General features: G+C 41.9%; 1 protein-coding gene across 1 annotated transcript in view; it reads right to left on the reverse strand.

The window, feature by feature from the left end:
- Positions 1 to 25646, reverse strand: part of LOC126342759 (lysosomal acid glucosylceramidase-like) — a 170938-nt gene extending 145292 nt beyond the window's left edge. The window contains exons 1-2 of the mRNA XM_050001882.1: positions 25384 to 25646; positions 1733 to 1933 (exon numbers count right to left, since the gene is read on the reverse strand). Of these exons, the coding sequence (XP_049857839.1) occupies positions 1733 to 1933; positions 25384 to 25420 (238 nt within the window). The 5' untranslated portion in view covers positions 25421 to 25646. The remainder of the gene's footprint in view (positions 1 to 1732; positions 1934 to 25383) is intronic.
- Between the last annotated feature and the right edge of the window lie 1132 nt (positions 25647 to 26778).

Here is a 26778-nt window from a genome sequence, read left to right on the forward strand (position 1 = left end):
CCTCAGGCTTCAAAAAGAATGTAATAGTTCCAATCGCAAAGAAAGCAGGTGTTGACAGATGTGAAAATTACCGAACTATCAGTTTAATAAGTCACAGCTGCAAAATACTAACGCGAATTCCTTACAGACGAATGGAAAAACTAGTAGAACCCGACCTCGGGGAAGATCAGTTTGGATTCCGTAGAAATGTTGGAACACGTAAGGCAATGCTGACCCTACGACTTACCTTAGAAGAAAATTAAGGAAAGGCAAACCTACGTTTCTAGCATTTGTAAACTTAGAGAAAGCTCTTGACAATGTTGATTGCAATACTCTCTTTCACATTCTGAAGGTGGCAGGGGTAAAATACAGAGAGCGAAACGCTATTTACAATTTGTACACAAAGCAGATGGCAATTATAAGAGTCGAGGGGTATGAAAGGGAAGCAGTGGTTTGGAAGGAAGTGAGACAGGGTTGTAGCCCCTCCCAGTATATTGAGCAAGCAATAAAGGAAACAAAAGAAAAGTTCGGAGTAGGTATTAAAATCCATGGAGAAGAAATAAAAACTTTGAGGTTCGCCGATGACATTGTAATTCTGTCAGAGACAGCAAAGGACTTGGAAGAGCAGTTGAACGAAATGGACAGTGTCTTGAAAGGAGGACATAAGATGAACGTCAACAAAAGCAAAACAAGGATAATGGAATGTAGTCGAATTAAGTCGGGTGGAGCTGAGGGAATTAGCTTTGGGAATGAAACACTTAAAGTAGTAAAGGAGTTCTGCTATTTGGGGAGCAAAATAACTGAGGATGGTGGAAGTAGAGAGGATATAAAATGTAGACTGGCAATGGCAAGGAAAGCGTTTCTGAAGAAGACATCGAGTATTGATTTAAGTGTCAGCAAATCGTTTCTGAAAGTATTTCTATGGAGTGTAGTCATGTATGGAAGTGAAATGTGGACGATAAATAGCTTGGACAAGAAGAGAATATAAGCTTTTGAAATGTTGTGCTATAGAAGAATGCTGAAGATTCGATGGTTAGATCACATAACTAATGAGGAGGTACTGAACAGAATTGGGGAGAAGAGAAATTTGTGGCACAACTTGACTAGAAGAATCGGTTGGTAGGACATCGAGGGATCACCAGTTTAGTATTGGAGGGCCACATGGAGGGTAAAATCGTAGAAGGAGACCAAGAGATGAATGCACTTAGCAGATTCAGAAGGATGTAGGTTGCAGTAGGTACTGGGAGATGAAGAAGCTTGCGGAGGATAGAGTAGCATGGAGAGCTGCATCAAACCAGTCTCAGGACTGAAGACCACAAGAACAACAACAACATGACCATTGGCAAGATGATTGGCAGTTCACTATAAGGCTGACATATAAAGCTATGTGTGAAGTAAATATTACTTTTTAATGAATAGTTTATGCAAAATCGTGTGAGGAAGACTGCAGAACAGAGGGAGCGTTCGAGCACGTGTTACACTGTAGTCGTAATGGCACTGCTGCAGTTCGACTAGAGGCTGACCAGCGTTTTCTTTGTGCTGCCGTAGCTGGTCTGAACTGCACGATGAGTTGGCACGCAGACTACCGGATTTCTTTCTGTTCTTACACTCCACTGTACTAAAGCAATTGCAATGTTAGAACCTACATATGGATTATAAAAAGTAAAGCTGTTTATAACCTATAGAACGGTTTTAACGCGGCAACTTCAACTTAAGAGTAAAATAACGGGGAAGTGGACGAGAAGCAGCTCACCCTGGCCGGCCTCCTGGAAGGAGACGATCTGCTCCTGGAAGCGGGCGCCCGCCTTGGTGGTGAGCACGTGGAGTAGGCTCCCGGCTGGCGGCGGCTGCGGCGCGCCCGGCTCGTCGCAGAAGGTGGCGTTGCAGACGCACACCACGCCGTCCGCCAGCTGCCGCGCCGCGCACTCCGAAGCCACCGACACCTCGGCGGCCGCTGCAACAGCGTGGCCGCCTCACGTCACAGCATTCACTGCCCAAGATATCGTGGCAACACGAAGAAAGCACAACACATAACCATGCCTCATCGGTCTGAAAACCGTTGGCATTCCAAACAGTCGTCTCGGAATAAATGCAGCTCCTCTATGGTTTATAAGCAATCTTACACAATTTTTCATGCAAATAATGGCAAGTTCAAGTAGCGACGATCTTGCATCTACCGGGTGATCAAAAAGTCGGTATAAATTTGAAAACTTAATAAACCACTGAATAGTGTACATAGGGAGGTAAAAATTGACCCACATGCTTGGAATGACATGAGGTTTTATTAGAACAAAAAAAACCATATTTCTAGACGCGTGAAAGATCTCTTGCGCGTGTCGTTTGGTGATGACCGTGTGCTCAACCGCCACTTTCGTCATGCTTGGCCTCCCAGGTCCCCAGACCTCAGTCCGTGCGATTATTGGCTTTGGAGTTACCTGAAGTCGCAAGTGTATCGTGATCGACCGACATCTCTAGGGATGCTGAAAGACAACATCCGACGCCAATGCCTCACCGTAACTCCGGACATGCTTTACAGTGCTATTCACAACATTATTCCTCGACTAGAGCTATTGTTGAGGAATGATGGTGGACATATTGAGCATTTCCTGTAAAGAACATCATCTTTGCTTTGTCTTACTTTGTTATGCTAATTATTGCTATTCTGATCAGATGAAGGGCCATCTGTCGGCATTTTTTGAACGTTTGTATTTATTTGGTTCTAATAAAACCCCGTGTCATTCCAAGCATGTGTGTCAATTTGTACTTCTCTCTCTACATTATTCCGTAATTTATTCAGTTTTCAAATTTGTACTGACTTTTTGATCACCCGCTACATCGATACTCCGCAGTCTACCTCACGGAGCGTGGCGGAGAGTATTCCATACCACTACTAGCCATTTCCTTTCTTCTTGCACTCGCAAATAGAACGAGGGGAAAACGGCTATCTATATGCCTCCCCATAAGTCCTAATTTCTCGTACCTTATCATTGTGGTCCTAACACGCAGTGTGTGCTGGAGGCAACAGAATCGTTCTGCAGTCAGCTTCAAATACCGCTCTCTAAATTTTCTCAATAGTCTTCTTCGAAAAGAACGTCGCCTTTCCTCCACGGATTCCCGTTTGAGTTCCCAGGGCATCTGCATAACACTTGCGTTTTGTTCGAATCTACCAGTAACAAATCTAGCATCCAGTCTCTGAATTGCTTCGATGCCCTCCTTTAATCCGATCTGGTACGGATCCCAAACACTCAAGCTGTATTCAAAAATAGGTCGCACCGGCGTCTCCTTTACAGATGAAACACACTTTCCTATAATTATCCCAATAAACCGCAGTCGACCATTCCCCTTTGCTACCACAATCTTCATATACTCGTTTCATTTCATATCGCTTTGCAGCGTTATATCCAGATATTTAAACGACGTCACTGTATGAAGTAGGACACTACTAATGCTGTATCTGAACATTACGGGTTTCCTTTTCCTACTCATCGACATTGACTTATATTTTCCCCTCATTTTGAGCTAGCTGCCATTCATCACGCGATCTAGAAATGTTGTGTAAGTCGCCTTGTGTCCTCCTACAGTCATTCAACTTCGAATCCTTACTATACAACACAGTATCAGACAATGGAGGTGGGCTAAATTATCTAGACAAGCCACAAAAATATATAATAGTTTAAAAGTTATTGTTGTCTGAAAAATTGTAAATTTATGAAAATTCAAAAGCTAATATCTCGGCAATGCTTTGGCATATTAATATAAATAAAATGTCTACGGATACGGCTAATAGAGTATCGAGCAATCACGGCCGATTTAACAGAACATGTGCCATTCTTGAATGAGAGGCCGGAATATGGGATTCGACTGAGAGAAAATGTGTTTTTGGTAATAAATAAGTTTAAAGAGACGAAACTAGTTTAAAAAGGTAGGTGAGTAAGTTTCTTCGTTTATTTATGTTTAATATAAAAAATCCGGGAAAAGCAAAATCACGCGGCAAGAACATTATTTGTGAAAAAACGGTGGCATATACGAAAGATTAGACTTTAAATAGTTATTGCTCGGAAAATTTCCATATTTTTCAATGTATCATATGTGTTTTTGTGTTTAGTTTTAGAATATTCGTCATTTTTTGTCAAACATTGTTTAGAGTTTAGGCAATCGCTTCGATGGTGCATCGGGCGGCCATCTTTGAGGGTAGTAGAGTTTGAGCGACGCTAAGAGCCGGACGTGCCGCGCATCTGGGGTAGTAGTGGGTTGGTAGCCACGATCGCGGACACGTATGTAGGCCTGTGCAGCGACGTTCTAGAACGATCAAGTTGAATGCAATATAGTGCTTTAGGGCAGCAGACAAAAGTGTAGTTTGTGAACTGTGAACAGACTATCGAGAGCCTTGAACGCGACATATGAATTTTATAATGGAGTATTGTAGCTTCTGTTATTAATGGCCGCCCTTACGTAAAAGCCCCTCAGACTGCAGTGTTTAGTCAATATATTGAAGATTATTCGTGGAAAAATAGGAATAAACTACTCGTTCAAATTATAAATCAACGTGAGTGACTCAATATTTTTTAAATCTCACCGCAAAAACTGCCTTTATTGTTTTTTATAATTTTATTTCAGCTTGAAAATTGAGTTTACGACAGATGTGCGCTGTTACACTGTGACTAAAAACGTAGCCAAACATTGAGACCAGCCACGTCTCTGGGGCGTTCAATTAAGCTAAATGTTGAGTGTAACGAATATATGTATTTTGGTGCCGTAGCACGTGGGGGCTTGAGCTAATCATTCAGTCTACAGTGCGTAGTGCCCAGTACCGTCGTTCGGAGCAGACCGATTACATTGCTTTCATATGATGCTGTCATTTATCGTCTGTTAAAGTCATCAGAATATCAAAACCAATTTCAAAATGATTCAGATACGATATTTGGATGGTGCGAAAAGCTGCAATTGTCTCTGAATAAGGAAAAGTATGAGGTCATCCACATGAGTACAGAAAGGAATTCGTTAAATTTCAAATACACAATAAATCACTCAAATCTAAAGGCTGTAAATTCGACTAAATCCCTTTGAATTAAAATTACGAACAGCTAAAATTGGAACGATCTCATAGGTAATGTTATGGGGAGGGTAAACCAAAGACTGCGCTTTATTCGCAGAACACTAGATGATGAAAAGGTCTACTGAAGCGACTGCATGCTCAACACTTGTTTGTCCTCCGCTAGGATATTGCTGTGTAGTATGGTATCCTTAAAAGTTAGGATCCATGGAGAACATCCAAAAAGTCCAAAGAAAGACGGTTCGTTTTGTATTATACCGAAAGATGGGAAAGAATGTCAAGAATATGATACACAACCTGGCGGCGTAATCATTAAAATAAAGTAGATTTTAGATGCAGCGAAATATTTTAACGAAATTGCAATCACCAACTTTCCCCTCTGAATGTGAAAAAGTTTTACTGTCGCCATCCTATAGGGAGAAATGATTAACGTAATAAAATAAGAGAAATCAGAGCCCGTGCAGAAAGATTTAAAGATACGATTTTCCCACGCGCTCTTAGAGATTGGAACGGTAGAGTAACAGCCTAAAGGTGATTCGAAGTACCCTTTCCCAGGTACTTAATTGTGAAACGCAAAATTTTAATGTAGATATAAATAAAGATAACTCTTCACAGCCATCTGACCAGGGAAATTGGAAATTTGTGGCAAGGTCTTATGGGACCAACTGCTGCGGTCATCGGTCGCTAAGCTTACACACCACTGAATCTACCTTAAACTAAGTTACGCTAAGGACAACACACAGACCCTTGCCCGAGGAATGACTCGAACCTACGAGGGGGGAGCCGCGCGGATCGCGATAGACGCCTCAGACCGGGCGGCTACCCCGCGCGGCCTCTAATCTTGAAGAATAACGAGGGGAACCATGGAATACCACGATATTCCTGCCAAAATCGCAACAGAACCCCACAATGTTTCACTCTTAGGGCGCAAATTCAGCCAGAAGTGGGAAACAACGTAAAACAAGTCTCATCCGACCAAATTACATTCCTCCACTGCTTCATAGTCCATGTTTTACGGCTTCGACAGCACGTTCTCCTTTCACGGGCACTTGAATCACTGATGAGAGGGTTTTGGAAATCCAGCTGACCATGGAATTCCCTGCTTATGGGGCTCCCTTTCTGTTGCATTGGTGGTGACGTGGTTCGCGAGTGCCACATGCAGTGACTCCTCCTCACAATCCTCTTCAATCACCGTTTGTCGCGATTACTCAGGACCCACTTCCGTCCGCGTTATCACTTAGGATATGATGTTTTTCCTCTTTCCCTGTATACGGTATAAGTTTCCGATTGGTGCCTCTTGAAACATCAAACACGTCGGCTACGTTGGTTACGGAAGTACGCACAGTAAGAACACCAACAACTGCCCACTTTCGAATTCACTTAGCTCCGACATTATGCACTCACAACTACAAAGAACAGTGTTTTGATCTTTACTGATAACTGCGACGTATAGATGACGCAGCACATCCGTCGTCAAGCACAACAGCGCAACTTACAGGCTGGCTAGCATCTGCATTTATGGTCAAGCGTGAATTTCTCGCCGCGTTTTCATATTTTTGTCTATCCGCTGTAGTTCCGCGTGTTATTCGAAAAGGTGCTCAAACATTATTTCAGTGCATAGGCAACAGCACCACATACGACACAACAGAACAAGAATCTACACACAAAGTAAAATGGCATATTCTTACCTATGTTGTTTAGATAGTTCACAGAACAGGCAACATTGTAAAGAAACAGGGACTTCAAATAGGTTACACAATAGACAACACCACACAGAGAAAACTTAGATTACAGGAAAAAAATTCAATAGGTGCAGGTATAAACCAACTTACATGCAACACTTGTCAGTCAGTATACATATGACAAACACAAATTTTTAAACCATATTTTGGGAACAGCTAGGAGCCCTAAAAATAACAGGTCACATAGTAAATTTTATGGGTACTTAGTAACTCAGAGCCAACAGCCAAATAACACAGATACACATTTAAAAGTGCTGAAATTCAGTCAAAGCCTGTATCAAAAACTTCTATAGAAGAAAGCTGCCACGCACAGACGGCAATAATTGAAGGGAAACAAAAGAAATGGTTCAAATGGCTCTGAGCACTATGCGACTTAATTTCTGAGGTCATCAGTCGTCTAGAACTTAGAACTAATTCAACCGAACTAACCTAAGGACATCACACACATCCATGCCCGAGGCAGGATTCGAACCTGCGACCGTAGCGATCACGCGGTTCCAGACTGAAGCGCCTAGAACCGCACGGCCACATCGGCCGGCGAAGGGAAACAGATTATAAATGAATTCACTACGCTGTGCAATATTACACCATTTACAACACACACACACACACACACACACACACACACACACACACACACACAAGAGAAAGAGAGAGAGAAGGGGGCAGGTATCAGGAGAAACAGAGGAAGGAAGTAAACAATGTTCAAATTAGGCACCGGATGGGGCAAGAAAATACGTGGATGTCAACAGGCAACAAACACGCATCAGCAACATAAACACTGTGCTTCATGATGTTCAAAAAGGTGTAGCTTGCGAGTGTAGTTCGTCAAAACATTTATGATTTTTGTTTGTTTCAACAAAAGATGAACACGGAGATGAGGACAAAAACTACGAAAATAACCGTAAGTAATGGCAAAATATAGTCTGGGACAGTCAACTGCTTAATCGGCACTACGTGTCCTCGTCAATTAAGGACAAAGCACTACTGTTGTCCAGCTGGAAGTCCATGGACTGGCCAAAAATCATCAAACCGAAAGTGAGCTTTCGCAGCGACAGGGGCGTTGCCTGCTCCGGAGCCTATGTGGACCGCTGCGTTGTCCTGGGCACGGGCTTCCTGGTACACGACAGCGAGGTGAGGCCGCTTGCCGCAAGCCCAGCACTTGACTGCTAGCATCAGCGTCCTGCGTGCCCGCTGCTGCAGCCGGGACAGGACTGAAGATTCCTTGAGTGCGTGACGTATGTCGCAAGGACGGGAGGGGAGAGCGTTTCTAATCTAACTGATTAGTATATCAAAAAAATCTTCGGGCACTGACGAAGGAACAGAATGATCAGTGTACTTAAGTCTCTCATTCACTGAAGAGCCAAAGAAACTTGTACACCAGCCTAGGGGGCCCGCGAACACGCAGAATTGCCACAACACGACGTGACATGGACTCGACTAATTTCTGAAGTAGTTCTGGAGGGAACTGACGCCATGCATCCTGCAGGATTGTTCCGTAAGATTACCGGGGGTTGTAGATATTTTCTGAACAGAATTCCAGATATGCTCAATCTGTTAATGTCTGGGGAGTCTGATGGCCAGCGGTAGTGTTTGAACTCAGAAGTGTGTTCCTGGGGCCACTCTGTAGGAATTCTGCACATGTGGGGTGTATCATTCTCCTGCTGGAATTTCACCAGTGCGTCGGAATGAACAATGGACATGAAGGGATGCACGTGATCAGACAGGATGCTTACGTACGTGTCACATGTCAGTGTGATATCTGGACGTATAAGGGGTCCCATATAATACAACTTCATACGCCCCACGCCGCTACAGAGCCTCCACCAGTTTGAACAGTCCCCTGCTGACATGCAGGATCCATGGAGTCATGAAGGTTGTCTCCTTGCCCGTACACATCGATCCGCTCGATAAAATTTGAAACGGGGCTCGTCCGACCAGGCAACATGTTTCCAGTCATCAGCAGTCCAATGCCGGTATTGACGGGCCCAGGCGAGACGTAAAGCTTTGTGTCGTGCAGTCATTAAGGATACACGAGTGGGCCTTTGGCTCCGAAAGCCCGTACCGATGATGTTTAGTTGAATGGTTCACACTATAACACTTCAGCTCCTCAACACCAAATTAAAACGTTCCACTTCAATTTGTTTGCACTTATAGCGAGCCCAGCTTCCTCAACCAAATTAAAACGTTGCATTAGGAGGTGTCTGCTTCGTGCAAAAGGTCTTGAGTTCATACTGACGACAACAAGTAATTCTTCATTACAGACGTTTATTTACAAACAGAACTGACAGACTTCACAGACTCAACAACCGACTCTCCGAGCTAACCGCACTGCATATCCCAACTGGCAACTGACAACTCCTAGGTGTATTAATATCTTTCCAAACAATGAGAGTCTTTGACAATGTTTTGTTTATAATACGATAGCAATTCACGACTTAAAGCTAAATTAGACATTACAGAATTTTAGTACAGATTAAAGTAAAAGGATCAGTACATATAAATTCTTACAAGCATAATTTCCAAATAGATTTTATAACATTTTTCTACCAGCTTCTGGATAACCTTCACCAGATTTGTACCGAAGTTTCCAGAAATATCTTGACATCCGATTCTGGATATTTCTTGAGTGATCCAGAACAACTATTTATATGTAAAATGATTTAAATCGTGTTTCAAAACGTAAATAAATCTTTTTAGCAATATTTCTTGATACAAATCGTCTTTCGAAATTAGGTTATGAAACAGTTTTCACAAGTTTTTGTATTTTTGCGATCATAATATAGAATTTCTCCATAGAAAGTTCCAGAAGTGTGCATTAAACGTTCATTTACAGACTTTCTCTTTAGCTGGTGAGTTTTTTAAAAGTATCTTGTCCATATTATACGAAATAATTTAGCTCAAAACTGATAATTTATACAATTAATCAGAGCTACAGCAAACAGTGAGTCTTTCTTTTACAAAATGAAATGTAATTACAAAATTGAATGAAAATAGGTTACTAACACTAATATATATTTACATTATTTCTATTTTTGTTCTTTCTGTGCAAAATGTCCTAATATTGACACAGTACAATATTTAAACATCACCAAAGTTTCCCTTTACATTTTGCATATCTGTATCGACATCCCCTAAAAGTCTACAGTATCGAATACTTCAATATGTCCCAATATGTCCTGTAATGTTACAACACGCTGACACTTATTGATGGCCCAGCATTGAAATCTGTAGCAATTTGCGGAAGGTTTGCACTTCTGTTACGCTGAACGATTCTCCTCAGTCATCGTTAGTCCCGTCCTTGCAGCATCTTTTTCCGGCCGCAGTGGTGTCAGAGATTTGATGTTTTACCAGATTCCTGATATTTATGGTACACTCGTGAAATGACCATACGGTAAAATGCCCACTTCAAAAACAAATGTTCAAATGTATGTGAAATCTTATGGGACTTAACTGCTAAGGTCGTCAGTCCCTAAACTTACACAATACTTAACCTAAATTATCCGCCGAGACCAGCCGCACAGTCCAAGACCCACTTCATTGCTGTCTTGGAGATACTGTCTAATCGCTCGGGCGCCGATTTCAAAAACCACGTTCAAACTCACTTAAATCTTGATAATCTGCCATCATAGCAGCAGTAACCGATCTAACAACTGCGCCAGAAACTTGTTGTCTTATGTAGGAGTTGCCGACCGCAGCGTAGTATTCTGCCTATTTACATATCTCTGTATTTGAATACGCTTGCCTATACCAGTTTCTTTGGCGCTTCAGTGTAAGTTGTGCTGATCCGGACGCCCGTGAACACGAATGAGATTTAGAGATAGAAATAAAGCACGAATCATTAGTTGATGACTGCTTGCGATGGCGACTAACAACTTGGGAAACTTGTTCACTTGTAAAAGCACGCTTTGCTGTTGAAGCAATCTCGAAAGATTGAACTACTTTAAGCACTTCACCTAGACTATCGTTGGACATGGACAAAGGTTGTGCTGCGACCTTCGTGCCGGAACAAGGCGCACAGTCGCACCCCAAATCATGTATTCTGTAAACGAAACTGCACAGTTCTGGCACGTGAAACTGAACTTGCGTGCAAGACCCTTCCAGTTGGAAGTCTACTTTGCACAGGATTACCATTTTGTTTATCACAATGATTAAACTGGTGATTTGCGGCAACAAGGTACATCTGCTGACCGTGGTAGTTGGTTAAATGCGTAAAGAGACCATTGGAATAATACGATTCAGTAAGGTCCTATAATAGTAGCAACTTTTGCAAAATTTCGTATACAAGACACATAGAAGACAAGAGCAGTACACTTTGCTTCCTACCAGAAATGCTGTAAGCACAATAATGCAGTTCAAATGGTGATGATAGACTTCCCAGCTCTCTGAAGACTCGACGAAGGAAGCAAACGGCAGCGGAATAATAGCCATGGATACCTACTGATATGATTGTTGCTGCTGAGGCATGATATCCAGCAGGACAGCCTGCTGTTCTTTATGCTGTTGCCTTTGAGCCGTGAACTGTTCCTGAAGTTGCTGTTATTGCTGCTGTTTCAGTGATAGCTGTTGCTGGCAGCGTTCCAAAACCTTGGTATCCGTTACCCGCGCTCGGTGTGAACACGTCGCCGTTAACACGGTAGGGTAAGGATTCGTCACCCCTTTTATGTCTGCTTCCAGTGCGAACGGGTAATCCATAAACAAAACCAAGTTTTCATGAGAAGAGCACTGAATAAACAACGAAAATGAATACCAATACGTCAATGTCCAGAGCAGGATCAGAACCTACATAGAAGCTACGTGTGGCTGATAAACAACACATACGGCGTACTACACGAGACTGAGCTGGATCAGCTTGCTTAGCCTATTGCTGTGAGTGGCTGAGCCCACGTGAAACGCTCTTCACTCATGGGCTGTGACGATTCTGAGTCGCTGTCGATATCGTCTGTTGATGGAGATGTATAAATAAATATTATATCTCATTTTCAAGGTCGTTTCCAGACCCAAGCAACACAAGCGGTCACCTGGGGTGCCAGGCTGAGAAGGGTGCCAGAGGCATGCAAGGCTACAAACTCTAAAGATCTTACAAAGAGGCAAACATTAGGAATAAATAACCCTCCTTCGGAATTTCTAAAATCTTTCAGGAAATTGGCAACCAAATGACTATTCAAGTTCGTTAAAAATGGACACAAACAGTCTCGACCGCAAAAACATTTCTTTTGTGACAACTAGATACGGTCAGTTTTTGACCATCCTCGGACGCTCATACCGTGATGGTAGACGATGGCTGTGAATGGTGCGGGTGTTTGTGATGCCACGAATAAATGTGTATGCTGTCGAGACTGTTTGTTCCATTTTTGGAGTACTTTTTGGCAGACTACTGTTCTTCACGAAAAATGTTCTCAAAAATTACTTACATTTTCGAAAAAATGTTATCTGCTCAGTTATGAAGATTGCAATGGTAGATAACGTCGAGAAGTATTGCACAATCTCCCTATCAGTGTTTTCCACATATTCCTTTCCTCTCCGATTCTGCGTAGAACCTCTTCATTCCTTACCTTATCAGTCCACCTAATTTTCAACATTCGTCTATAGCACCACATCTCAAATGCTTCGATTCTCTTCTGTTCCGGTTTTCCCACAGTCCATGTTTCACTACCATACAATGCTGTACTCCAGACGTACATCCTCAGAAATTTCTTCCTCAAATTAAGGCCGGTATTTGATATTAGTACACTTCTCTTGGCCAGAAATGCCTTTTTTGCTATAGCGAGTGTGCTTTTGATGTCCTCCTTCCTCCGTCCGTCATTGGTTATTTTACTGCCTAGCGACGGGCTACATCAACCCAAATGACGGACAATACACACTTTCCCTCTGTACGGAAAAAGTAAGTCCAAATATGTGTGACAGTGTTGGTGGGAGGAGGGTATGCTGCTTGTGGGTAAGTATTTTCTGAAACCTGCCCAGCTTATTAGTCAAACGTACCTTTATCTACACTGTATCACCCAGGGTGCTAAGTTCTCTGAGGCGGGCTTTGACTGGGCACTGGTGTCTTAAAAATTCGTTTTTCTCGCGCTAATGCCTCCTCTTTTGGAGCCTGTCTGATACTGACACAGTGCGCCACAGGACCGGGCAAACATTCGACCGATCAAACATGAAGTGATATGACGCGGTACTCTTACGTACCTGCACATGTGAAGTGCAGCTGCAGCTGAAGATCTTGAGTGGACAAATGGTTCAAATGGCTCTGAGTACTATGGGACATAACTTCTGAGGTCATCAGTCCCCTAGAACTTAGAACTACGGAAACTTAACTAACCTAGGGACATCACACACATTCATGCCCGAGGCAGGATTCGAACCTGCGACCGTAACGGTCGCGTGGTTCCAGACTGAAGCGCCTAGAACCGCTCGGCCACACCGGCCGCCTTGAGTGAACATGATGGACTCTATAAAATAATTAGAAACTTTTAAGAAAACTCTTTGGTAAGAAAATTTGATTCTTTCACATCTCACGCCACGGACGGCCAAGAATTCTGCTGACGCGCCGTGCCCAGGCGCGAGTGTCAGTGCTCAGCTGGCTGCGCGTTTCCCCGACCGCCGCGGCACGTTGAGTGTGAGGAGGGGGAGCTGGGGAGAACTACAGTCACATCATATTTAAATGGAAATATAACCGCAATGCATACAACTCGGTTTTATATTTCACATTTCTCAACGACACACACCAGCAACAATACAAATTTTCAGTATAACTTAATTATTCTTGCTGTGCTGAAGACGTAATATAATTTTTATCTCTTACAAGCTGTCAGCATACGGTCATATGTAGACAATTTCACTATTTTCATATTCGGGTTGTCTCTTAAGCGTGCTTTATTAAGTTTATTATTGAAAATAGTTCTTTTTCACACATTTATTGATCGAAATATTGTAGCACTTCCGCAACCTCATAATGGAGAGGTGAAAACTCTTCGCAAGGAATGCAATGTAAACATCCTGGGACAGTTATAACGTAAAAGAATTGGTTTTTAAAACGGGAATTACATCGCAAATCAGTCAGTTACATCTACATCCACATCTATCTTACTCCGTTAGCCACCACACGGCGGGCGGCGGTAGGTACCCTGTACCACTACTAACTAGTCATTTCCTTTCATCTGGTGCGTGGCGGCAGGTGACCTATACCACTACTATCTAGTTATTTCCTTTCCTGTTCCCCTCGCAAATAGAGGGAGGGAAAAATCACTGTCTATATTCCTCCATATGAGCCCTAATTTTTCGTATCTAACCTTCATGGTCCTTACGCGCAATGTATGTTGGCAGCGGCAGAATCATTCGGCAGTCTGCTTCAAAATGCAGTACTTTAAATTTTGTCAATAGTGTTCTTCGAAAAAAATGTCGCTTTTCCTCCAGGGATTCTCATTTGGCTTCCAGAACCATCTTCGTGACACTTACATGTTGTTCGAACCTACCAGTAACAAATCTAGTAGCCCGCCTCTGAGTTGCTTCGATGTCCTTCAATTCGCCCTGGTACGAATCCCAAAGAGTCATGCAGTATTCAACAATAGGTCGCACCAGCGTTCCATATGCCGTCTCCTTCGCAGATGAACAACGCTTTACTAAAATTCTTCCAATAAACCGAAGTCGACCATTCACCTTCCCTTCCATAGTCATCACATTCTCGTTCCACTTCATATCGTTTTGCAACGTTATAACCATACATTTAACTGACGTTACCCTACTGTCGCTGTATCCTAACATTGCAGGTTTTGTCCGAGCGGTTCTAGGCGCTAGAGGCTGGAACCGCGCGACCGCTACGGTCGCAGGTTCGAATCCTGCCTCGGGAATGGATGTGAGTGATGTCCTTAGGTTAGTTAGGTTTAAGTAGTTGTAAGTTCTAGGGGACTGATGACCTCAGATGTTAAGTCCCATAGTGCTTAGAGCCATTTGAACCATTGCAGGTTTGTTTTTCCTCTTCATCCACATTAACTTACATTTTCCCACATTTAGAGCTAGCTGCCATTCATCACACCAACTAGAAATTTAGTCTAAGTCATCTTGTATTTCCCTGCCACTCATCTCGACAGCTGACAATACATCACAGCACCTTCTGCAAACAAACTCAGATTGCTGCCTAGCCCGTCGTTTATGTGTATATATAACAACAGCTGTCCCATCACACTTCCCTGGGGCATTCCTGACGATAGCTTTGTTTCTGATCAACACTCTCCGTCGAGGACAACATACTGGCTTCTATAACTTAAGAAGTCTTCGAGCCTCTCACGTATCTGTGAGCTGATTCCATATGCTCGAAACTTCGTTAACAGCCTGCAATGGGGCACTGTCTCAAATTCTTTCGGGAAATCTAAAAACAAGGAATCTGCCTGTTATCCTTCATCCGCAATGAGAAAATGGCAAGCTGAGTTTCGCGCGAGCGATGCTTTCTAAAACCATGCAGATTCGTGGACATAAGCTTCTCAGTCTGAAAAAAATCTGTTATATTGGAACTGAGAATATGTTGAAGGATGCAGCGAGCCGAAGTCAGGAATATTGTTCTTTAATATTGCGGGTCCATTCTTTTACCCTTCTTATATACAGCAGTCATCTGCGTTTTTTTCTTTTTTTCAGTCGTTTTGGACTTTGTGCTGGGCGAGATATTCGCGATAAATGCAATTTATATAAGGAGCCAGTGCGAAGAATACTCTTTGTAAAACCGAAATGGGATTCCCTCCACACCTGGTGACTTATTTGCTTTCAAATCATTCAGTTGTTTCTCTGCGCCTGGTATGCTTATTGTTCTGTCGTCCATATGGGAGTCTGTCCAATGGTCAAATGACGGCATGCTGGTACGATTCTCGCGTATGAACGATTTCTTGAGTGCGAAATTTAAAACTTAAGCTTTCGTTTTGCTATCTTCAGCTGCCACACCAGACTGGTCAACAATGGTCTGAATGGAAGCCGTAGACCCGCTTAGTGATTTTTCATAGCACCAGAATTTTCCCACGTTCTGTGTCATATCTTTTGCCAAGGTATGACGGTTGTAGCTGTTGTATGCTTCGCGCTTAGATCTTTTCACTGACGCACCAATCTCTACTAGGCTCTGCTTGTTGTCATTTGTGCTTTCTCTTTTCAAACGAGAGGGAAACAGTTTTTGCTTCCTCAGCATCTTTCGAATTTTGTTATTAAACCACATTTACCACATTTACTAGGCACATAACGCTCCACGATTTACACTTTGCTTGAACTTTGCCCATAATCTCTCCACAACCATCTTACTGGTACAAAGTGACCCCATTTCACTCCGTGAGTGAGATGCTAACAACTGCTTATGTGCTCTATCTAGCAGAAACCCTCTCCTAGCCTTCTTCACTGATTTATTAACTTTCGTAACCGAAGTTGATATAATGATACCATGATCACTAATTCCCGTTTCTATACTGACATTGTGGATACGATCCGGCCTATTTGTAGCTACAAGGTCTAAGGTATTTCCATTGTGTGTTAGGCTGCCGAGTTAGCTACTCAAGGCAGTTTTCAAAAAACATGTTCAAAAGTATTTCGCATGACTCTCTGTCTGAACTCCATGGAATGAAGCCAAAGACATCCTACTCTATAATAGGTAGGTTAAAGTCGCTTCCAACTAATACTGTATGATATGGGTATTTACGCGCTATTGACCGTAGACTTTCTGTGGATGTCTCTAGAACTGTCGCAGCAGAATCCGGTGGCCGGTAAAAACGTCGGCAGTTAACTTGACTCCACGTACACTTGTTATACGCGACCAGATAACTTCAGTGTTGCACTCCTCTTCGACCTGAATAGGGACAATATTTTTGTCATCCGCAATGAACACGTCCCTTGCTATGGCCTCTAATCTTTCTTTTCGATACATGTTCCACAACTCGATAAATGTCTCAGAGCTTTCCACTTAGAGTTTCAGCCAGCTCTCGGTCTCCAGAATAACCTTGGTGCGAGAGCTTTTCTGGGGGGAGGGGATGGGGGGGGTAGTACATTCGTGAAGTTTTTTACAAACACTTCGACAGTTTACTAATAAAAATTTTGACAGTCGAAGTGTCTTTACTCTGAACACGGCCTAACTTCCCTTGCTGCGTTTCGACTGGCGAATGATTATTGGAATACCTCAAACTACCGTCTAACCTAAAAATCCCTCATGTGCTCTTTACAAGTACTCTGCCAACCGAGTACCTTCTTCCTTCGTGTAGTGAACCCCTGACATCTAAAGCGGACACCTACAAATCCCTATCCGATAACGCACGTCTGAAAATCTGCAGCCAACCGTCGCAGAGACGACATCTCCACATGCACAGGAGCGCTTTCAACTTAAACGGCAAACGGTCTCGAAAAAAGATGTTAGATTGGCAATGCCCTCAAAACGTTTAGAAAACTATCCTTGTAATTCTGTCAAGGCCACAATGAATTCTTCAAACCTCACGATTTCTTTAATATCAGTGAGCTTAGGAAAATCAGGCTTTGTTTGTCTTAATTTGTCCCTTCTACAACGCGATTTTCTTTTTAAATGCATCCCCGTCAAATCAGAAACCAGCTATTTCTTCCCATGCAATCGTTTACTGTAGGAAATGTGCTGTCAAATCCATTTAAAGTGCGAAGTCTGCAGCCCATTCTGGATGCTCTAATTTTCGTTCCTGGACCAAAGTACTTGGCAGTTATACACTATGTAATCAAAGGCATCCGGACACCTGGCTGAAAATGACTTACAAGTTCGTGGCACCCTACATCGGTAATGCAATTCAGAATGGTGTTGGCCTACCCTTAGCCTTGATGACAGCTACCACTCTCGCAGGCATACATTCAATCAGGTACTGGAAGGTTGTGCACTGAGGAGAGGTATCGATGTCGGCCGGTGAGGCCTGGCACGAAGTCGGCGTTCTATCGGATTCAGGTCAGGACTCTGTGCAGGCCAGTGCATTACATGTATGTTAATATCGTGTAATCACTCCGCCACAGGAGCTCGATCGTGGTGAAAGATGCAATCGCCATCCCCGAATTCCTCTTCGACAGTGGGAAGCAAGAAGGTGCTTAAAACATCAGTGCAAGCCTATGCTGTGGCAGTGCCAAGCAAAACAAGGGGTGCATGCCCCTTCCATCAAAAACACGACGATACCATAACACCACCGCCTCCGAATTTTACTGTTGGCACTACACACGGTGGCAGATAACCTTCACCGGGCATTGGCCATCGGATCGCCACATTGTGTACTGCGATTCGTCACTCCTCACAACGGTTTTCCACTCTTCAGTCGTCCAATGTTCAGGCTCGTTACACCAAGCGAGGCGTCGTTTGGCGTTTACCGGCGTAATGTATGGCTTATGAGAAGCCGCTCGACCATTAAATCCAAGTTTTCTCAACTCCCGCCTAACTGTCGTAGTACCTGTAGCGCATCCTGATGCAGTCTGGAATTACTGTGTGATGGTCTGGATAGATCTCTGCTATTACACATTACGCCCGTCTTCAACTATCGGCGGTCTCTGTCAGTCAACAGACGAGGTCGACATGTACGCGTTTGTGCTGTACATGCCCCTTCTCGTTTCCACTTCACTGTCACATCGGAATCAGTGGATCTAGAGATGTTTAGGAGTGTGGAAATCTCGCGTACAAACGTATGACACAAGTGACACCCAATCGCCTGACCACGTTCGAAGTCCGTGAGTTCCGCGGAGCGTCCCATTCTGCTCTCTCACGATGTCTAATGACTACTGAGGTCGCTGATATGGAGTACCTGGCAGTAGGTGGCAGCACAATGCAATTAATATGAAAAACGTATGTTTTTGGGGGTGGCCGGATATTTTTGACCACAGTACTGTGTGTAAAGTCTCTATATCCGTAGTTTAGTTGTTTAAATTGCTTCTGCATGGTACTGTAGTTGGTGAATAGCAGATTTGTAGTAATTGTCGAATATGCGACTGCATAATAGCTATTGAGAATTCACATCCTTCTGTCACTCCCATTCAGTTTTGAAGGCTTGTGACGACAGGTCGCTGGACTGTGTTTTTCTGTGCAAATAGCCACAGGACCGGTGAACGTCCTTAATATCACGAACAAATGGCGAAACGTAAACAGAGATGACACTGCGATTCTGCCGAACTGAAGGGAGTTGTGCAAACAGAAAAATGCCACACGCCAATACTAAATTAAATATCGCACTATGCTGGGTACTTCCCTGAATGATCGAGCAAAGCCAAGACTGGCTGGGCTTCGGTCCACATGTGGCCTACATGTGGCTGCAGAGGCGGCATGATTGCAGTTTATCTGATAGCTTCGCTCGATAAAGGACTGAATGCATTTTCGTTTTTCGTCATAGCGTTTACCATCAATTTAAGAAAATCATTCCAAGAACTTGTTGTTTTTATATCTGTAGGAGAGTCACATACACACACACACAAACACTATACACACACACACACACACACACACACACACACACACACACACACACACACAGTTGATTCACATCTGTCCATGTGCAACATGAATCATGTGGTTGTAACACCTCTCATAGGCCATAAACAATTGAGGACATCAAAACGAACATATCTGCAAATGATAGCAAGCAAGGAGTGTATCTTTCTGTACAGTTAACACCTGAAACCTTTTTATCTTTCAAGATATGGAAGTGACTATTGAACGGTTAACTGATCAAAAAAGAAAAGTGTGTCATTGCACACGTTAATTGTTACATTATTCTATGTGGGCTACATAGCTTTAATTAAAACTTGTTGCAAAAGATATACTCGCTAAGTAACTACATGTTTAATTTTTTCAGTTCACTTTGAGATCTTTTGTTTCTTTACAACCTGCGGAATGCTATGTGTGATGATATCAGCTTGTCAACTGGTCTGTTCGGCAACGGTATGGAAATGGTCTTTATATGGAGGCATCTGTTTTCATCAGTTTCTTTTAACCTGTCATGCCAAGTACCAAGTGTAATTGCCTGTCACCATGTACAGAATTCACACGTCATTTAGAACAATACAGTATTTTATATGAGCATTCCCACTAATCAGAAACTAATTAGAAGTTATGTAGGACTATAACTGGTTTTAATGTTCCCACTTCAACTGTAATGGTATGACGCTGTATTCGTCACTTATGATTAGCCTGCATGCCCAAGACAGATAATAATTAAAAATAGTGTCATAGAAATTAGTGTCTCCTTTGATTGGCCTGTGGGTGATTGCATGATATTTGGAGTCAGCAGAACAAGTTCTTTTGAGCAAAACAAGTGAGTGGAACGGGAAAAGCTCAAATAACTGATATAATGGAAAGTACCCTGTGTCATGCACTTCAGTGGTTTCCTGGATAGCACTGATCGCAATTTCACACAATGTAACTTGGAACACTAACCGAAATCCGCCTCCACTCCGAGCGAATATATCAAACCAATTGACAACGCCTTTTCTTCGATGTGCGCTCAGGTAAGACAAGTTATTCAAATGCTAGCGATTAACATTTACACGTGGTCGCCTAGCCGCGTCATGTTCGCACCAATTGGCTCACGTATGACGTCACCTGTGGAAGTGCGGCAAATAGGAAAATATTAAGTAAACAATTCAGTGGAATTAATGTAATGAGCACTTATGAATGAAACGCATCGTAAGATTAGTGGCACAAATGCACACGGTTAAAAATCTTGCGCGCATAATGAGATATTGTACTTTCGCGAAACAGTATTTATTTTAAGAGTCAGTAAATTTCGTAGGAAATATTTCAGAGTAGCGTTAATCGAAAGCATCCAATATTGTAAGATAATCACGATTGTTAGTTTAAATTTGTTGTTTGATAACAGCGACGTTAATTGCAAAGCATCTCTTCTTAAACACTAGCTGCAACCAACGACATTATATTTTATATTATATTTCAGTGCAAAAATGCAGTCAACGATGTCAAAGATCAAATCAAAGACATATGATGGCAAACGGATACCCTCTCTTAACTTTCTCTTGTTCTCCAATAGATAACTTCTTCGCCCCTAACTAAATTAATTCCGACGCACTTCTTTAAATCTGCGACCACTAAAAGAACATTTTAGGTACTCCTATATAGAGTGAGAGAGAGAGAGCAGTTTTACAATCAGCAGCCGTTGAGACACTGAAGCTGACGCAGCTGAGTTACTCTGAGTAGTAGGAGATTCAGATTTGAAAGAGGAGTTAGACAAGGAGATTCTTAACAGCGGCATCCCTAAACTTGGAAAGCGTAGTGTGTGCTATGGCATTTCTATATCGCTCATATTATGGTATAATTTACTTCATGTAGAAATAAACTCCGACAAACGACAGAAGAATGTAATTACAGTGCATTATTTATCGCCAAGAGATGTCAGTTTGTGATTTCACTGATGTGTTCTACCTGTGCATTAAGGTTCTACATTTTGTCCTGAAAAAGTTAAATTAAGAGTTTTTGATGAACACAAGAAGTTAAATTAATAATTTTACAGGGGCAAAGAGTAAAGATATTAGCACACGAGTTGCAGTTGACAGAGTTCTATTAAGTACCAACGAAGAAACAGGTGGATGACAGTGATATATCCTTAGTTCAAACCACCGAGAAAAGCTCTCCAATGGTATCATAGAAGCGAGACTGATGTGTAACAACCGGTAACAGAGTAAGGATTTCAAAATTTGACAACTTGTCCATGGCCATAAATTAACAAGACTGCTTGAGTCGAATGAATGCTGTTGCAGCGGAAAGTACAGTAACTGAAATGCTATTTCATCTGCTTAATATTCCACTCACATAATCATTAAGTACAGTAATATAGAAAACAGGAAAAAATTTAGAAGGTACCAGGCAAATATCTGTTTGGATTTAGAATAACCGTGGGGCTAGTAATCTAACTTCACAGAGAACTTCACAGCAGTAGTGTCAGGATTGTTCAACCTCTGTGGCAGTGCTGCAGTCTCAGCTCAATATTCCAGAAGAAGTGTCGGTAATTTCGTGAAAAACGTCTTTTAAAGTTTGAAGAAAGTTTTCAGCGACAAGTCCTGATTTCTAAATCTGTCCTAAGACTTCGTGACGAAAACATTCGATTGACTAGGTACTTGTAGAATCGTATATGTACTTTTTCCATTCTTTATAGTAAAATGAAATACGGAGAACTCCGAATGTTACTTATCAGAAGACACATGACCGTTTCTGAAGCATGCTGCAGACAAGCAGGGAGCTCTGCTATTTGATAAAGATGTAGATATAATAATAATAATAATAATAATAATAATAATAATAATAATTGATTCAAGTGCTGTCATCTGCCGTATTTAGCTTCAGAGTGTGACCAGACTTCATAAACAATAATCCGTTATTCAAAGCTAGAGATAATGCAAGTTTAAAATATGTTAACAAGAAGGTAACAGCAGCACACTTGCCCAGGAAGCCGAATGTCAAGCCATGAAATAGATCTCAGTGCAAAGTATTAAATTTCCATAAAAATAGTAAGTAACTTTCTGCGCCATTTGGCTGGGCTTAGAGCATCTCGTCTGCTCCCACCGTGAAAAGAAACCCGTATCGTATATCAAACAACTGTATATTGAAAAGAGAGATGGTCTGTCTCCGATATTCTGGAAATTCTTCACACAGTGATGTGTCTTCCATCCTTTGTGTGTTCTCCACAGGACGAGATACTAGTTTGATAAACGGCATTAACATAATAATTATCGGTTGTCTTAAGCGCTATCTATGTGATTGCTAGCATTTTACTGATAATGGAACGAAGTGTAATACTAAGTATAAATGAATGAAACAGAAAAAATCGAGTGGCGTAAGTCAAACTGAAGAATGGAGCTAAACAGAGTGAAGATAAATGTTTTTAGTCAAATTGAAAGACCTAGTTTTATATAGCAATAAGAAGTCGCGGGTATGAAGTCATGGGAATTCTTGAAACTATGTAGTATCGACATAAACTCACTTGATTCGATCTAAGCCTCGAGTTAGCTGCTCTCCTTGTTCCAGTGCCATATTTTAGTTTCCAGCTGTGGATTTTGCGGTGTCTTCTGAATAAACACATTCATTTATTGCGACCACATCATCAACTGCAAAAGTACTATCGCACAACGTATTAACATCCACACAAATGCAAACAATGGCTGTGCCATCGTTCTCACGACGAATATTCCACGTTGCAGATGACATATGAGTAAGAGGATTCTACAGCCATTACATTATTTAATGAGTTATTTGTAAATAAATTATTGTATACCAGGAGTAAAATCTAATGATTGTCTCTAACTAGAAGTCTGTAAATATATGTGTATACGAATTAGCTTATTGTAAATTGATCTAAGCTTGTAAATACTTTGACATGTCCTATATCCTTGTAAAAAGAGATCTACGGATGAATAAAACTACTACTACTACTACTTCGGAGACCGATTATTATAACAAAGATGTACGCCGCCGTCTAATTGCGACTCTTCTAGCAACGCTGTCTTGTTTATGGGAACTCTGAAACTGCATAGCCTCAAATACCAGCCCATTCACATGGCTGGTGAACCACATATTCAGCTGTCAACCCAAATATTGTGTTAACAGAATAATGGGTGCTACCAACAGTCGTTTTAAGCTCTTTTTCTTCCTCGCTCTCGCTTTTTAGGATTTTATCGGAACATTCTTGATTTCTTTATAAACTTCTAGTAGTTCTATAGTGATTATTAAATTGTATTGTACGAAGTAACTGGCACATCTCGGAAGGATTCTCCGGATATTCATATGACGTGCAGTTACTCACTCAGCCCATCGAAAAAAATGTCAAATAGTTTCGAATTATCTCATGTACAACAATACGTCTAAGGTCGAACAGACGTTATTTACTATTTGGAAAGGTAGTAAAATCTCTTAACGGAAAACAGCAACACCTCATATCGAGTCTGATGTTCTAGCATTGGACGAACTGAAGAACGGTCCAATAAACTAAGTTATTTCTTTTTGCAGGTAGTTGTCAACCACTACTGATCGAAAGATTAGTAAGCGAACTAACGTAGCGGTATGACTACATCATCATAACTTTATGCTACAAATAATGACTTAGATGTAGGTATATGCACGGGGAACGTACTGAATTAGGGCGAACAAATATAATTATTCAACTTATAACTGAACGAAAACCAATACCAACAACAATAGAACAAGTTAAAATTTCCGCTTTCTAAGCAGCACTTGATTGCTATTAAAGGCGAGAAAATTTAGTTAGTGTATGTAAACAGTAATTCTTAGCAGTATCGAGAAGATCGCCCATTTAACACAGCTTACGGACTGTGTTGTAGGAGATTTCCAGCACCACGTTTCGCATTACCCAACTATCTTAAAGACTTTGCTACACTCAACTACTGCCGTGAACCGTAGTCTTAGAGAAGTGCAAAATTTATTTTAAGCAAATCCTTGGTCTTGAAAGATATGTTGTGCCCCATATTCTTTCTGTGTGCATGTCAGATCCCCTTAACAGATGGCAAACCCTCGTGGCAAACAACACAGCTGAGAACACCGCCTGGTAACCGGAAGTTGTCACTCTGTCCCTTGACATTTGGACCGTACAGCGTTAGCTGACGGACAGAGATTTGAATCCCAGCCCACGAAGGTTTACTTCAGTAAAGTAGTGCGCTAAAATTCAGAGCGTGTCAGAAGAATTCTTAGGGATAAGGAAGTTTGCTATATCTATTCGAACATTGATCTTTATAACCTAAACCGTCTTTGTCAAATCTGTTCTAATTCATCTAACCTGCTATCTAAGACAGGAATACTACCAAATCCGCTATGTTATCAGTGGGTCGCCTAGGCGCACATTTAAAAGATTCTCATGTTGTACCTAAACGTTACAATCAACATGTCGGCATCGTTTTATAGTTAACCTAAACACTTAAAGACAAATAGTAGATCAACATTTCCGTCAATTGTAATTCGTGATCACTTCAAACTCAAGAATAATCGGGCACAAGCGACGAACAATCCGTAAAAAATGAGAATTCTTCAATTATACGTGTCTTGTTTTAGGAAATAATGTCACTTTATTGGTGACAACTGAAGAAACAGCGTGTTATTGAAGAATTACCCTAACTGAATTGAGCGGTATACTTCGAGTCTAAGTGTTGCGTGAAACTGTCTACTCCTTAAAATTGATGATACTTGCATGTAACAATAACCAGGATAGAAATTACTTTCATTTAAACGACTAGACGGTACAGATTTTCTCGTTTGGGATCGATTGTTTATCGTACACTTTTTTTCTCAGTGTTTAAAGATCTGGGATGAACGAATAACCAAATACTAATCATGTAAAAAAAAGAGGGGCGCATTGAGCAGACAGTGACAAAAATACTTTTAAACTTCAGTTGTAAATCTGTAATAATCACTCTAACAGAGGATAGACATGAAAATACGTATAAAATAAAACAGATTTTAGACGAAGAAAGGACAGAGACTTGGACGGGGTAGACAGAAATGGAGGCCAGCGTCACATCGTTCGAAATTCTAGAAACTCGGAAAAACGCAAAATACCGTTTCATGTTATTAAGAATGATTGTTGAAAATCCTTGTTAAATCATTAATTTCAAATCTTTGAATAACTGCGACAAAATCAGACTCACCCAAAAGCACTAAGATTAACGCCGAAGCTGCAATCATCGTGACCGATCTGCCGTTGAGCAACGACTAGTCTTCAGTGTAGCAGATCTGGTTCAATTTATCCACTAATGTAGAAATTATCTTCGCGATTATCGAAGAAGGTGACTTTCCATTTCACGAAATGCTTGAGAACATGATTCACTTCGGTCAATGGGCATTCGAGTAGTATCTCGTGAAACATTTCCCACTCCCTCAACGACTAGTAACTAACACACGGGCCGCGATGCTATTACTTGGCAGCAGTGATGTATTATTCGAAAAGTCCAGTCAGACTTTGCTGGGTAGCATAATTGTAAACATGCTTGAAATTGTTGATTCAGAGATCTCCTTATGCTTACGTGCTCCGAAGGTCTGAGATGCGACCTCAGTTCAATCTTATCATTGTTTCTTTCGATATTGCGGTCATGACACTATGTCGACTTATAGAAACAGATTAGCGATTCCGCTACTCTGCTACTTCCCTCAGACTGACCAGTTTGTGTTATCTTTTCTTCTTCTGTACAATTTTGTCACTCAGTTTAAAGCAATGTGGTGATCGTCTCAAACTGTGTTTTAAAGTACTGTTCCAATGAAGGATGCTCAGCCGGCCGGGGTGACCGAGCGGTTCTAGGCGCTACAGTCTGGAACCGCGCGATCTCTACGGTCGCAGGTTCGAATCCTGCCTCGGACATGGATCTGTGTGACGTCCTTAGGGTAGTTAGGTTTAAGTAGTTCTAAGTTCTAGGGGACTAATGACCTTAGAAGTTAAGTCCCATAGTGCTGAGAGCCATTTGAACCATTTTTTGAAGGATGCTCGCAGTACATTCTCATACTGGCGACAACAGTGGTGCATCATCCATCACGTGACAAAAACTCTTACGAAATACGTAAACAAGTATAAGCTCGGGCATTAGTCAGTAGGTAAGATAAAATCACACGTAAGAAAAAAGTTGCTTTTAGGGCATCTGGATCACTGCTGAACACAATACACTAAAAGCAAACAAACAAACACCCCAAACCGGTCACCGTATTATCCTCAGCCCTTAGGTGTCAACGGATGGGGATACGAAGGGACGTGTGGTCAGCAAACCGCTCTTTGGCCGATGTCAGGTTTCGTGACCGGAGCCGCTACTTCTCAATAAAGTAGCTCTCAATTGGCCTCAGAAGGGCTGGGTGCACCTAGCTTGTCAACAGCACTCGGCAGACCCGGATGGTGATCCTTCCGAGTGCTAGCGAAGCTCCTCACCACTTAACTTCGGTGATCAGACGGGAAACATTCGGGAGGACGACGGTTCAATCCCGCGTCCGGCCATCCTGATTTAGGTTTCCCGTGATTTCCCTAAATCGCTCCAGGCAAATGCCGGCATGGTTCCTTTGAA

Source organism: Schistocerca gregaria, chromosome 1, assembly GCF_023897955.1.
Source record: "Schistocerca gregaria isolate iqSchGreg1 chromosome 1, iqSchGreg1.2, whole genome shotgun sequence".
In the NCBI taxonomy this organism is placed as follows: Eukaryota; Metazoa; Arthropoda; class Insecta; order Orthoptera; family Acrididae; genus Schistocerca; species Schistocerca gregaria.